This window comes from Callionymus lyra, chromosome 4 (genome assembly GCF_982586985.1).
Source record: "Callionymus lyra chromosome 4, fCalLyr1.hap1.1, whole genome shotgun sequence".
Lineage (NCBI taxonomy): Eukaryota > Metazoa > Chordata > Actinopteri > Syngnathiformes > Callionymidae > Callionymus > Callionymus lyra.
In genome coordinates, this window is record NC_141821.1 from 28249002 (window position 1) to 28264288 (window position 15287).

Here is a 15287-nt window from a genome sequence, read left to right on the forward strand (position 1 = left end):
TTAGACACAACGATGAGGATCACTCTTTCAGCCTCTTGTCCAACGAATTTAATTTTTTTTTCTTGTGTTTGATTCCTTCATTATATTTTCTATGGTTGTTAAAAAATTCAAAATGTAGGATCAGGAACGGGTCCTGTGTCCTGATCTAATCAATGAGATGTGATGTCTAGAAAAAGTTTTTAGTCGTCGTCGTCATCGTCATCGTCATCGTCGTCATCGTCGTCGTCATCATCATCGTCATCGTCATCGTCGTCGTCGTCATCGTCATCGTCATCGTCATCATCGTCATCATCGTCATCATCGTCATCATCGTCATCGTCATCGTCGTCATCATCATCGTCATCGTCATCGTCGTCATCATCATCGTCATCATCGTCATCATCATCATCATCATCATCGTCATCATCGTCATCATCGTCATCGTCATCATCGTCATCATCATCATCATCATCATCATCATCATCATCATCATCATCATCATCATCATCTGGGTCAATCTTTCCGGACAAAACATCCTCAATCCACTGCTCCAGCTCGTCAGAGCTCGGCATGTCATCCTGGTCGTCCATTTCCATCCAAACGCTGTCGGCCTGATCGGGAAAAATATGTCTTGCGTTAGATCACGTTTATACATTCCAATAAAACTTTGATATTGCCAAAAGTTGGGTCGTACATCCTCGACATCAACAACACCAATCTGAGGAGAGGACAGGTCAATGCCAAAGGTCTTCTCCCAGTAAGGAACCAGCTGCAAAGCATAAAGAGTCAGGTAAGTTCACCTTAGAAACAGACGAAAAAAACAAATACTGAAAATTTGATACACCAATTGTGTGTTTTGATTTGCTTTCACACCGTAGCTTCTTACCACCACTATATTTCTCATCCTTATCACCGTAACAGTCTTAGATTCAGAGTTAAATCATTAATCCTTGTAGGATTCCTACCAGAGGGAAGATGTCAGGGTCAATCCAGATGATGCTGAGGTTGGGGTCGTCTGTGTTTTCTCGGGCTACTTCCTTGAGGATCTCCAGAAACTCAAAACCGTCTGGAAAAAGTGTTTATTCAAACATTACATTTGATTTCGGTTGAGGCCAAGAAGTTACATTTATATTCTGACTGTCGCTAAGGGCTTATAAACCAATTAAAACAAATAAATAAACAAGTTAATATCTTGTTAGAAAACATGTTAAAAGTCTGTGATGTCATTACACGGAAACTCTCGTATACTATTAAATGAATATGGTTAGGCTCCTCTCTTTTTTCTCTTCTTCTCTCTGTCTCTCTTAAAGCTGTTCAAAGCAGACAATAGTTCCTACTGAGTCTGGTTCTGCTTGAGGTTTCTGCCTGTTTAAAGAGTGTTATTTTCAACTGTTGTTCATTGGGATTGTGACCTGTTTTTCTTACATTTGAATTAAATTAAATTTGAACTTCTCAAATATCAACTAAAGGAATCGTCATTTGGTCATTTTACATTTATTATTTTTCATTTAAATATTTCATTGAAGAACAGAACTAATCTAAACTACAAAAACCCTCAATGAATTATGAAATCACCAAATTAACAAATCTTTATGAATCATTTCATATGTATATATTTCTAAAAATAAATATATATACCGGGGTCGTCTTCCTCAGCAAAGGCCACAATATGTTCTCCATCGATGTCATCCTCCTGAAGAAATACAACTATAAGAAATCCTCACGAACTAAGGAAAAACTTTATTTTAAAATCTTACCCAGATCTCATACATGCTGTGAGGCTCAAGCTTTCTCAAGGTTGGTCTAGAAGACCAAACATAGTGCATGAAAATATGTGTTTGTTTAAACATTTTCAGAAGGATCCATGACTGAATAATTACACTGTAAGTTTGTATTCAAGAGACAGGTCGTGTCCACATAAGAAGTGAGCTCTCACCGATCATGCTCTTCAATATACTCCACCAGCTCATCCTCGGTGTACGGTTTTCCTGGAATGGATACAGGCTCATCCATGAAGGGTTCGTAGAAATCAACTTCATTCATCTTCAGTTTCAACCTCCTGGCGATCTAAGTCAACGCAAGAGTGTGTTGGTGAGTATGAAGAAACGACGGATGGCCACACGCGCTGGATACCTTTGGATCAAATGTGGCAAAGAATTTGACGAAGGGGTGGAATTCCTCAGCAGCATCATCGTACTCAATGAAATCTGAAAGGAAAAAAAAGAGGAGACATTTAGATTCAAAGACATACCAGAGCTCCGGCTTATATATGGAATGATTATGTTCGCCTTGAGGACGTCAGAGAGTGAACATACGAGAAGACCTTTCACTCTTGAAGTAGCCCACCAGTTTGATGACTTCGTCCAAATTGTGGAAACCCTTCAGCTCGCGCTCGTTGTCGATGATCTCGATGGGATCTTCAATCACCTTCAGATAATCACAAACGCATCAAACTCTGCAGTCAGAGTTAGACTGAAATAAAAGCACTAAATATAAAAAATATAGTAAGTCGAGCAATAATCAGTCATGAACGTCTGACTACTAAAGTGCTCTTAAAAGCCCATTAAATACTTACATCGTAGATGAACTCGACTAGAGTGTCAGCTGCCAGCTCTCCATCGTATTCAATGATCTCGTTGTCAGCAAAGATGTAAATGCTATCCACCTCATCCAAGCCTGGGGTGTGAAAAAGAATGAAAGATTCAACATAAATCTTTGTACAACAAGACAAGAGTCAAGACAAAGCTAGCAGGAGATAAGTGGCCCATAAATACATGGAGGACTTTTGATCTTAAGAGACTCAACTATAGACATATTTGGCAGGAAGGTAAATTGAATCTATAAAAATCAGTAGGATAAGAAGGTGGAAAATCTAACATGCAAATGGAAAGAAGGAGAGATTTGACTAAAGTTGAAGGGGATATTCTAACAAAAAATAATCAGAAAATGAGATAAACATTGAATGACCATGTCCTCTACCCACTGTGGGATTAATAATGTAATCTTATTTTATATTATCTTATCTTGTGAATCTTATGGGGAAGACAATCTAAAGTTTATTCTAAAAAGAATATAATCAAAAAAGAAATCCATAGAAGATAATTAAACATTTATCTGAGAGAAGACATTACATAGATAAAAGCTAAAGAATGAATACAACATCCACCTAGAAGAATAGGGTGGAATCCAACAGGAAAAACAAAAGAGATACAATAAAACAAATCTAAATGAAGAGGAATTATATGACGATGAATCTTACTAACGTCTTATTTTAGTGTCCAGTTTAAGATGTGATGCTCTTCATCAACACTTGAGGGCAGAATTGTTTTATCTACCCTCAATAGTTCCTTGACCGCAACATAGTTATTTCGGATTCAAATGTTAAAGAGCAACTAATGTGTTGATTTAAGTGTGTCTTAAATAGATGTTGGACTCTATTGTGCTCATAAGTATGTGTCTGTTTGTACAAAACTCTCTTTTCATTGAAATATTTACATTAGAAAATGTGCTTAAGCCCCGCCCACTGAAACCATTTGGTTTTTCTCAAGCTTAAATCTTGTTCACCATAACCACGCCCAATCTACTGTGATTGGTCAAACATCAAGATTTGTCATCGCAAATCAGCAATCCAGGAAGTCCCCACCTTCAAGGGATTTGTTGTATTAACACAGTGGGACATAATTACAGTTGGCTGGAGGAGGAGTGAAGCCATTATCAGTTCATATTGGGCTCCACTCTCGTAACCTTTCGTCTGTTGAGATTTCAGACGAGGGAGAACTTTATAAATTTAAATTTAAAGTAAGTTAAAACATGGTCATGATGAGGGACTTATTGCATCTTGGAGATGAAGACTTGTGAAAACATGCGAGTTAGTCAAGAGAGTTGGTATTTGGTTATTAAATGACATATTCTGTGAAGCCGTTTATTTTCTTCAAGTTAATTTTGAGTTTCACATTAGAGTAACTGTAAAGCCAGATGGACGACTTACCTAGTTTTTTGGCAACAGCTTTATCCTGCTTTTCATCAACCAAGCCAAATCCAATGTCTTCATCATCAAGGTCATCCAGCACTTGAGCTGCAAGCTGCACAAATAAAAGAAACAACATTAGTCGTATAGCATCAAATAATTATAATAACATTTAATTAGGAACTTGTTTATGAAAAGCAAAGACTGTGTGTGCCAGATAAAAACATTCCACTTGAGCCTTCAACTCTAGTAATCCCAAGCATTCCAATTCTCTTTCACGGCCTTAAAAGCAAAAGCTTGGATTGCTGCCTTGCACTTTCTAAATCGGAGTGAAACCAAAGCCAACAATTGACAGCCCTCGTAGCCGGCCTGTGAGGAGCATAGACAGCAGGTTCTAGAAGAACAAGAGGAGCAGAACTTGAGCTCGCACTGTCGAGGGGAAGAGACACTGTGACAGGTGTGGAGGACGACCGAAGGAGCCAACATTGGGCCCACAGAACAAGCTTAAGGATTCTATGAAAGTCAACTAGAGTGTACCTTCTGCACAACATCAACACAATCTTGTTTTATTGATCCCAACAATATGATCGACTCATCGGCTCCCTCTGCCTTCCAGCAATATGTTTGAATCGAGACTCGTCTTGAGATTTAGTTCGTCCCCACTTCCACTGTCATACAAACACTTTCACCTTCAAGTCACATTAAACTCCTTCACATTTAAATGCAGGGAAAAAAACTCTTTAGATTATTTCTAAACATTGGATAAAACCAGACATATATTCATTATATTCATTATATATTCTGTAGTGCTTTGGTGTTAAATAAGTAAGTAAGTAAGTCATTTATATTTGTAGAACGCTTTTCCAGACCAGGGTCACAAAGCGCTGAAACAATCAAAACAATACCAAATAAAAATATATACTTATTAATAAACATACAACTAACACAGGAGTCTCAAGAATCAAGGAAAAGCACAAATAAAAATGTCTTAAGATGTTTCTTGAAGGAGTCAGTAGATCATCAAACACAGAGGGAGAGGAAGATCGTTCCAAAGCTTAGGATGACTTAAATGTGAATGAATGGATGATTTTAAACAATTGCACACATTCTGTTTCGTAGACAACATATTATATCATTTTTTGCTACAAGCCGACAATTTCTACTGGAATCATAAACAGTTATCATCATTTTCAAACAACATTTGATGGTAATCACACAATCTTTCAGCTGATATTTATTGAGAACATGAGCAGAAAAGAAGAACAGTTTTTATTACTTCAGTCCCTCATTCATACGTTCTATTTCACTAAGTATTTACTTCCTACTTGAGCTCATGGCTTTGGTTCATTTATTATTAATGTTAAAATATTCAGTTTTGATTATGTATTTTTGATCATTGATGATATCATTATGTGTGTCAATAAAAAGATAGAAGCAACAGGCATATTTCAATTTGAGTTTTCAGATATTTTATTTGATCTGTGTCTTGCGAGATCAGATCAGGTTTAAGAAGTGAGTACTGATGTATACTTATCTAAATATAACTCCTCAAGACACATATGACTTTCAAAAGATCTATTCATGGGAAATGTTGCAACAGGACGATGTATTCTTCAGCCAGTAGGCATGCAGACATCATAGCGTTTGGTCTAAAATCAAAACACGGACTAGAGGTGGAGGTTCTGGCTCTCACAGGGAGGGAAGCAATGCAACGGCATGTTCACATGTTGAGTCTGTGTTTCAATCTCGTGCAGCTCTAGGCTAAAGAGGGACATTGAGAGCAGTTCAGTCTCCAGCACTGTGGTATTTGAACGAGCATTCTGTTGAACTCAACTGCAGTCAAGTCGAGAGGATGGACAACAATCGGCACAAACTGCAGCGAGAGAGTGTGTTGGCAGCCCAGCTTTTACAGAGTACAACAGGCAGACCGTAACATACCTGAAAGATAATTGCTGCTGGAGCTGAGATCAACTGCAAGAAGAGGCAACGCTTTAGGTGATGGGAGTGGGCTTGATGGGAGACAGGTTTCAAAACAGACACTGGTGATTGGACAGGATATTTCAGGTTTGATTGTAAGGTATGCTGCAGCCTTTCCCCCATACAGTCAGTGAAATATTAGATTTGACTGATTTTATGAAGCTTTAAAACATTCTCGCAAACTCAACAACTCACACACATCACAGAGCTTTAGGTGTGCACGACAAGCTGCTTACTATTCTGACAACAATATGTGGCGTTCTAAACTAGACTCTCTCTACATCCCTTCTCCATTACCACTGAGCATGGCCATAACTGGGACACCGGGGTATTTTTAAAGGCAGGGAAATTGTGGTCGCAGGTTGTGATGCGTCCACCAACCCAAATAAGGACACACAATGAAGAACTTTGTCCAGCAAATAGGACTAAAGGAATATAAACTGAGGAGCAAAATCTAGTGTAGGTAAAGTTGATCAAGTGTGCTAAATAGTTACCACAATATCCGCATTATGGCAATTTTCCAGGTAAAATGTCAACGCTTTTTATTATCGTAGTAGCAGCGGATCACTACAATATCTAAGTTCAGATGTGGGCTTGTGTCAGCTTGTCCTAGTGGCATCAGAGAATCTGGTACTTGACGTGGAAGCAGGTCAACTCAGACACTTGCAGCTCCTCACACTCTCAGGGACACTTGTCAAGTTTGTCCTTGTCGGCCTTCATTTAGCATCTTATCATCAGTAGACGACTCAGTAAATCTCAGGGTCACATTCTTGAAATCTTCCCACAAAGTTGAACTGTCTCCACGCAACATTGTTGAATATCTTTATATTTATCTGGATCACTGGTCTCAAGGAGGTCCTGAAACTTCAGGCATGTGAGTGAACAGTCGTTTTCTATAATGAATTATAGTTGGGATAGACTTAGAATGAAACTTCTGAGAATTACGTCTCTCGGTCAAATAATACTTCAGCGACATTATGGAGCAATTGATCTACCAAATGTACCAACACAGCAAAAATGATTTAGTATATTTTCTGACCCACACGTCAACAATGCACTTTACTCACCAAATGACACTGCAATTTATTTTACACCTCGACCTTGATCTGGAAAAGTCTTAGACTTGGTCTGTCTTTGTCATGTCTCGACTGATGTACTAGTCAGAACTCATTTTTCTCAATAATAATTTATAAAGAGAATCCTGAAGAATACTTTGTAGAAATAAAGCAAGATAGTATTTCCACCATATAAACAGCATCATTCTTGTCTTCCTTATTTTGCATTTTTTTTAATTATTATTGGAAAATAATTCTGATTCGTACTTGTGTAAAGGTAACCGTGGCCCTCTCGACTGTCTAGATCAGCAGCAACATTTAGTTATGTAACCCATGGCTGTGTTCATAAAATATTAATTCTACCCTGGCTGACAGACACACACAAACAAATTATTAAATCTCCAACTTGGAGCAGAATCTTCATATTTCAACTTGTTTTTCTCTTCACGTCACAGCACGGAGTCATGGGAGATATGATGATGACTCACATAAAGAGCTTTTGGGAAACTCAAAGGCTCTGATTTAGAGGCTGAATTATAAGCACCGAAGCTTTCAGGACCATCTGTGAATGAGTCACTTCAGCAGTAATGAGGTTCATCGTAAACATGTCACATCAACATTTGCTGCTCTAAGCCTTTCTTCTAATATTCTGACGGATTAAACCGAGTTGCATTTACAACATATTGGATCTTAAACTTTAATTAAATTAGTTACTTTTCAGATATGATCCACCAGCATGTATCATAATTATTTTTGACTTTTAAATCAAGCCGACCACGTCGAACAATTGTGAGCACGGCAGTATAAATTCAGAAATATACAGTATATCACTCGTATAACAAATGTGTGCTGGTCATGAGTGCTTGGTCTTATTTTTGACAGGCCTTCAATATTCAGACATTTCTGACTTAAATCCCCCAAACAGAGGAAGTAATAACAATCCAGCCTCTAGAAAGAAGTTTTAATGATAACTTATTTTCAAAGCAGCGTTTGACTGATGCAGCTCTACTTGGGCAAGAGAATCCTGAAAACCTCAAAAATGTTGAGATCATTTTGAGATAAAACGTATAAATCTTGATTTAGAGGTGTGACTGGTTGACATACTTTATGTAACAACTGTTGACATCAGCACATTTGCAGATGGTCGTCAAATGAGTCAAGATAAGGCCTAAGTGGGCACTGACCTATCAACCAATAAATCCAATGTTCAACACTTATTTTAGGAACTCTTAAAATTCAATCCTGGTGCGTCTGACAGCTGCTTATCAGACCACACACCCTAATGAGTGTCATTGGTGTCCTTGTGTGTTCAGAAAGGCGCTTTTATAAATAAAAATAATTATTATTATGTGAATGAAAAATTCTAATTTTAGGTGCTTCTGCCCTTAGTTTATAAAAAAAAATGGTCTACATTATTGAGACTTTACACTCATTAAATCTTGGTGGGCAATTACAAAAAAAGATCCTTGTTTGTGTGCATTATATAGGGAGTGTAGACCGAGATTTATATTATTTATAGTAGAAAACATACCTGCCACCATCAGCACCAAAACAAGTTCTATTCTGTTCAATTCCACAAGTGCCGACCTTAGGTAATCAACGATAATATAAGAATGAGACTCTCTGCATCATTTTTCCTTAATCCATTGTCTTTTTTTCACCACACCCGAGGCACACCTGAACTATGACCTGCTGTTTACACCTACAAAATCCTGTTGAATAAAATAAATGCATAAAAGAAAATAGACAAGTTAACAATATAAGTTAATGCAATCAACTTCCTCCCAGAGAACCCAAAATTGCATTACTTTGTATGTGTTTTAGGTGTACACGTGTTTAAGTACACTTAATCTTCCCTTATGTTGATTTAAGTGTGTCTTAAATAGATCTTAGTCCTCTATTGTATCATCAGTATGTGTATGTTTGTGCAAAACTCTCGTTTAATTTAATTGTTTACATTAGAAAATGATATTAAGCCCCGCCCACAGAAAAATGCTTGTTTTTTATGGAGATAAAATCTTGTTTACCATAACCACACCCACTCTGCTGTGATTGGTCCAACATCAAGGTTTGTCACCGCATGTCATCAATCTCAGAAGTATCCACCTCCAAGGGACTCATTGTATAAACAAAGCTGGGCGTGATTACAGCTGGCTGAAGGAGGAGTGAAGATATTATTGCGTCATAATGCAGTTGGGTTTTAGTTGAGCAGCATCGACCGTGAAGTATTTTAATGAATTGTTTATAATCATCATCATAATCATGGCACATGAAGACTTTGCAACTTGAGTCTGCAGAGATTTAATTTGAATCGACTTGAAATGAACAAAATGAGATACATTAAGTGTGAAGTAAATATTGTGTGCAGCGAAATAGAAAACAATGAATAGATTGAAAAAGAAAAATTCTGTACTTCTTTTCTAAAATATCTTGTTCTGTAAAAAATAGTTTGATGAGAAACTTCTACAGTACTTTGTGCAAGCTGCATGCAAAACATATAAATCATAGATATACTGTCAACCAATGTATACGACAAGATAACAACAACAACAACGAAAGCAAATCTATTTTAAGGTCAAGTGCCACTAATGTTTAATCATTCATTCAAATAGTAGAAGAGGAAAAGGACTATAATTAGAGACTATGATTTAAGGGTTGCGAGGTTAAAAGGTCACCATGACCAAGATAACTTTGGGTAACAAGATCACATCCTGAAGTAGGATGTAAAGTCTTATGAATGTGATTTGACTCCTTGACAAGTTCGCAGGTTGATGAGTGATGGACGGGAATGATTGACATGTATTGTGCTGCCAGTGGAGAAATTCGACTTTACATCCCAAACAATGTTTTGAGAACCGTCAGAGAAAGTGGTTTGTTGAAAACAATGATTAAAGTTTCAGTCTGGGGCCAAAATAGAAACAAGACAAGCTGTCATTGAATAAATGTCATTGACGGTAAGAATGGAGACGTTCTGAGCACTCGCTCCTTGAAATAGCCTTCAGTGATCCAACCTTCTCCACATTGTTCTTACAGGTCATTGAACTGTTAAGTGTGAAACATGCTGCACGTTGAAGGTGAGGAAAGTAAATTATTGCTTGGTTGCTATAGCAACTCGTTGTGCCGTTTAATGTACGCTCGATACAAATGGTTACAAATGTTTAAAGACATGTTTGAGAGGAAAAAGCTGCTTCTACACAGGGTCTGTAAATCTCAGCGCTCCAAATATGAGACCATGAAAAGGCTCTATTGACGTTTGGGTGGTGTCATGGCAACCATGAGTGAAGAGCAGAAAGAAAGGCGTGATAATGAAGCTAGACTACGATCCCAGCTGCTTGCAGTGACACTGATTGATGCCGAACAATACACACCTGGTTCTAAGACTCCTAGGAAATATCTGTTGCTGCTCCAAGATCTTTGTCTGAGGTGGATGCACAATAATAGATGGAAAAGATCTACAAGACAGTCTGAAGCATGTAAATGTTCCATTATATTTTGAGATTCAATCTAAATTATGTGTTTAAATGTTGTCTTGAGAGCAACTATGCAGAGAAACTAATCCTTTATCTTGTGATGTAACATCTGTGAGTGTAAAGTCAAAGGACCAATTAGACACCAAATGTTTGACAGAGCATACTGCAAGAAAAGCTGCAGCCCTCCAGGGTGAGAGTCTGTCAGACTGTTGAATAAATAAAATCTCATCCTGTCATCTATTCATAGCAGGAGCTATAGCCATGCCCTGTAGCCTCATCTGCTAATATTAGGTCCGATTGTCCCCTGTCGTACATCACGTTAATACTGGATCGTCCATTATTGTAAATGGATTGATTGAAAACACTTTCTTTCTATTTTTGTCTGAATTGTTCTTGTGACACAAACACAATTTCTCTGTAGGATAAGTGTGGTGATGTAAGAACCGCGGATTTCATTGCAGACGAGTGGAAGTAGAAGATTGTCTTTATATCAGGGTTGAGGAATTGATTTACTTTTATCAATAAAAGTGTCCTTTTAAATCAATCAAGAAAATATTTGTAATTCAAACTTTGCTGTTAAACCAGATGTAAGAGGCTACAAAAGTGGGAAATATTAGTTTTTTATTCATTTTTTCATTCCAGCACTACTCTGTATATCAACTATACAACTATGTAATATATATGTTTAGATGATGGTCAAACATTTTTGACTTTCTTAGATTAAAAAACAAAACTTTCAGTAAATAGTGGTTCAGCTTTTAATGATCTTTATTTAGTGAAGTACAAATCGACAAAAAATTGAACTAGAAAATAATATTTTTGGCATCTTTATGGTCTTATTTAAACTCTTACTGAGTTGACACACATCATCTGGTCTGACATATAGTCCGAAGCCCTCCATCCATCCCAGGGAAGACTTCAGCTTCTTGCAAGGCATGCATCTCTGTGAGCGGCTATTTACAGCATGGACTTATGCAGTGTAACATACACTGGGCTGCTGTAAGAAGACACTGCTGCTGCCAAAGCCCAGGATTAATGAGTCAAAACACTGATGTTAGAGGCCAGATCGACCAGTGATGAAGACCAAAGAAAAATGTAAATAAAGTGAAAGATGACAGTGTTGTGATTGGGATTCAAAAATCGTACCACTTGTTTATTAGGTTTAGGATGTGCATAGAATGAAAAAATGTCAAGAAATAATAGTTCAATTATTATTTCTATAACGTTAGTTCATTCATATCATTATCATCTCTAAATTGTTTATATGGCCGACTGGACTGCTGTCTCAAATCAAATGACCTTAATTTTCCTGTTAATGGTCAGAACCTGAAGATGCCAAGGGTGTTTAAGATAAGATAAGGAACAGAGACACGTAAAACCGACGTTAATTATAATAATAATAATAATAATAATAAGGGTTTAATGAGAGAACAAATGCAAATCAAGCATCCAATATTGACAATAACACAATCAGACTCAAACTTTGTGTTACATACAGTTCAGTAAATACTACATTTTTTATGGGTGGACATGGTCTATTAAAAGTTTCTTATAATTACAATGACAAAATGACTTTTGTATCTGTGTTTGTGATTTGATAAGACAAAGGCAGCAGTCTGGTTCTTTTGTGAATATAGTCATAACTGAACCACTTAAACAAACATCGTTGATTATTTACACTTTCACACATTTACTTATATGTTAATTTAGCAAACAATTTGGTTAATTCAAACATAACACAACCATTAAAAACTTAAAATAATTAAAGGAACATTACATATGAGGTTAGACGGGTAAGAGTGGTTTGTGGAATACAATTATGACCTCAAAGCAACTACAGTCTTTTGTAGTTCGATCCCAAATCTCATCGATGGGTATCAACGATGCACGACAGGAATACTTGCTTCTTTGTCAATCGTTGACATTTCAAGTCTTCTGCCTCCATCTTAACTATCTCAATCATTTTTACTTTGTTGCTATCTGCTTACAATGTCGCTAAAACATCTCCACATATATTGTCAGGGAGGAATAAGAATGATGGTTAATGCTAATATAGACTTTACGAGTGCATGAGGCTTAAGACATTTTTGTAAAATCATGGATCATCAAAAGCTTTCATAGACATGGATCTCTTCCATGGACCAACGTTTGGGCCTTAGATTAGTGTAGAAAACGGGCTTTAATGTTTCAGCCAGTGAGTGGATGACACACTTCTTAGCCTAAACATAATTAAATACATTCATTATACTTATACATCATGGCAGGCAGGTTATATCAAATGATACTTTACTTGTTAATCCAGTAGAGGATTGGTCATGAGGACAGGGCCTCACATTTAAATAATAATAAATAAATAATCACTTAATAATTGAAAAATTTCAATGGCAAAAAGGATCTATATTCGATATGTTTAAACTAGCTGACATACCCGGTGTTTCCCATGAAGTTAATTTTCAAAAAAGAATAACCCCCTAACGCCACCCAAGAAAATTTTGAAATGAGGGTAAGTAGTGAGAATTATGGGCAGTTCAATGACAAAAATTAGCTAAAATCTGAGAAGTTACCCTTACTTAGTATGTTGTGCATGTGGTTTAAATACGCTGAAAATTTGACGCTTTTAAAATTTCAACTGGTCCCTTGATCCAGTTTCCCTCACCCTCATACCATCACTCATAGCTCAGTCGTCTATATGAGGGGTCCCCAACGTTTTTTTGCACTACGGACTGGTATTATGTTTAAATCATATTCACGGAACGACCATCAGATGAAAACAGTAAAAATAAATCGCATAGAGTTTGTGTTTTACTCATTTTCACTAGTTTACAGGTTGATCTTTGGAATAAACTTGACTTAAACAAGCGCCTTGACGTGTCAAGAGACACAAGCTAAATTTAATTTGGAGAAAATACCATCTTTTTGTCAAAACAAAACACATTTCAGACAATAATAATCAATAATACAAATTGTAATTCTTTCTGTACGGCCCAGTAACAAATGCCTCACAGACCGGTACTGGTCTATGTCTACATGATAATAATAAGCAGTTTGGAAGTCAGGCTCGCCTTTAATCCGATGCGCCTGCGTTTCATGTGGTACAAGGCACTCAAAAATCTGTCAAAATGTTGGTAACCTACGAAGCCTTTGACGCATAGAAGTAGGGTCTCCTGGTCAGGAGCATCCTGGAGTCAAGGCCATCTGTCATACAGTCGAACTATAAGTGCGCCTTATTCATGAAATAGAACCCGTTCATTGATAGTGAGTCTAATGGTCCAAAAAATACAGTAGATGAAAACTTGAACAGAGGGAGGCAAACTACCAAAGTCTTGAGAGACACCTACTCATCCCTGATCAAACCAAATCTGCTGAGACACTGAATGATGAATGAGGCCATGAAACTGAATGATGGAGCTAAACTCAAGCCAAAGCTTTATCAAGGAACCTCCAGTTGAACTGGAACCGAATGAACAAATGATTCTTTGGACTCAGGTGTCATGCTTTGGTGGAGACCCACCTCTAACGCCAGCTCCTCAATCTGGAACTGCTTCATGGCACTGCGATTTCCAGCCACATGTCTGTGGTAGTAGATCACCATCACGTCGTACTTCTTCATGATGGACTTGTAGTTCTTGGAACTGAGAGCATGGACGCGGTCTTTGCCATCATACTCGGGGGTTTCCAAGCCCTTCTCCCCCCAGGACAGGACCCCCAAGGAGAGGAAGACCGCCAAAAACAAGCAGCTCCACTTCATGGCTACCTGCTGGTCACAACAGTGGCTCTTCTCAGAACCGTAACTGCCGACGGTGGGTCAGAAGAGAAGGAAAATGGTCTTCAGTGGCGTGAAGTTGTCCCTAACGGTAGTTGGTGTAAAGCAGGGAGAGTTAGGAACAAAGTTCTGCTTCCTGTCCCTACCAGCAAGAGAAGAGCAGGTCCAAGAGTGGCAGCCTGTCTTTAAAAGTGAGCTGTGACAACGTCACCAACCGGAGGTGGAGTCGAGGGTGGGGGGCTAGCTATGAGCCCTGGTTCCACGCCAGTGGGGCTTCCAAAAGGTTGTGTGCATGGGAGGAGCCTCGTTTATGTCGGGCGACCACCTGTTTGATGCCAAGGGAGTGAGAGTTGGTTGTTTGGAGAACCGGAGATACTCTGCTGCTGTCTTGGAGGACCCAAGGAATGGATGGATGTACTAGGAGAGTCTGGTGAAAGAAGAGATCCAAGATGCCATTCCCATTTTAAGATTTGCAGGGCAGCTTAAGTCTCTAAAAATAAAGCATCCTCTGGACAACAGGCTGGATAAAATGACTGTTTTAGAAGATCATTGTGGAAATTCCAGTTTAGCAACTAAGTGTATCCATTATTTCTTTCTTTTTATGATTGGATTCTTCTGAATTATTGGTATTAAATGTTATTCCACGATTGAAACAACTCAAGACTATAACTGGAGTAAATAATGAATTATTGTCAAGAATTACCAGAATATTCTAGAATGTTGTCTTTAATTTTCTTTCCCAAATTGTTCTTAAAGTTTCATTTCTGACAAACATTATGCTTGTTGATATTTCTAATCAATTTCCTGAAGGACACCTCCAGAGGGATCAATAAAGTTTATATATCTATCTATATATTTGGTACAATCAATGACATGTTAAAAGAGATGTTTATAAAGTGAAGCATGAATGTCTACACATGTGTTCTTTGTCTGAGGGATTCATACATGAGAGAGTGTTATGTAATAGTGTCTATTACAACTATTGGTTTGGAGGGAAAAATGTTCAACTATTAATAACAGGCTGTAATATGATCCCTGAAGCACAGACGTGGTAATATTTTTGGCGTGCTGTCAAA

General features: G+C 37.7%; 1 protein-coding gene across 1 annotated transcript; it reads right to left on the reverse strand.

The window, feature by feature from the left end:
* Positions 1–171: 171 nt before the first annotated feature.
* Positions 172–14364, reverse strand: LOC148082358 (calsequestrin-1-like). The gene is made up of 11 exons (XM_087789521.1): positions 13960–14364; positions 3968–4061; positions 2555–2655; positions 2295–2406; positions 2113–2186; positions 1916–2046; positions 1737–1782; positions 1618–1672; positions 945–1045; positions 674–748; positions 172–590 (listed from the first exon to the last, which is right to left on the reverse strand). The coding sequence occupies exons 1-11, from the start codon at positions 14194–14196 to the stop codon at positions 180–182; spliced, it is 1437 nt and encodes a 478-aa protein (XP_087645647.1). The 5' UTR covers positions 14197–14364; the 3' UTR covers positions 172–179.
* Between the last annotated feature and the right edge of the window lie 923 nt (positions 14365–15287).

Coding starts and splice junctions, on each gene's coding strand:
- LOC148082358 (XM_087789521.1), bottom strand. CDS start 14,196: ATGAAGTGGAGCTGCTTGTTTTTGGCGGTCTTCCTCTCCTTGGGGGTC. Junction 2,656..3,967: donor AGCTGTTGCCAAAAAACTAG/GTAAGTCGTCCA, acceptor TTCACACCCCAG/GCTTGGATGAGGTGGATAGC. Junction 749..944: donor ACCCTGACATCTTCCCTCTG/GTAGGAATCCTA, acceptor TATGCTTTGCAG/CTGGTTCCTTACTGGGAGAA.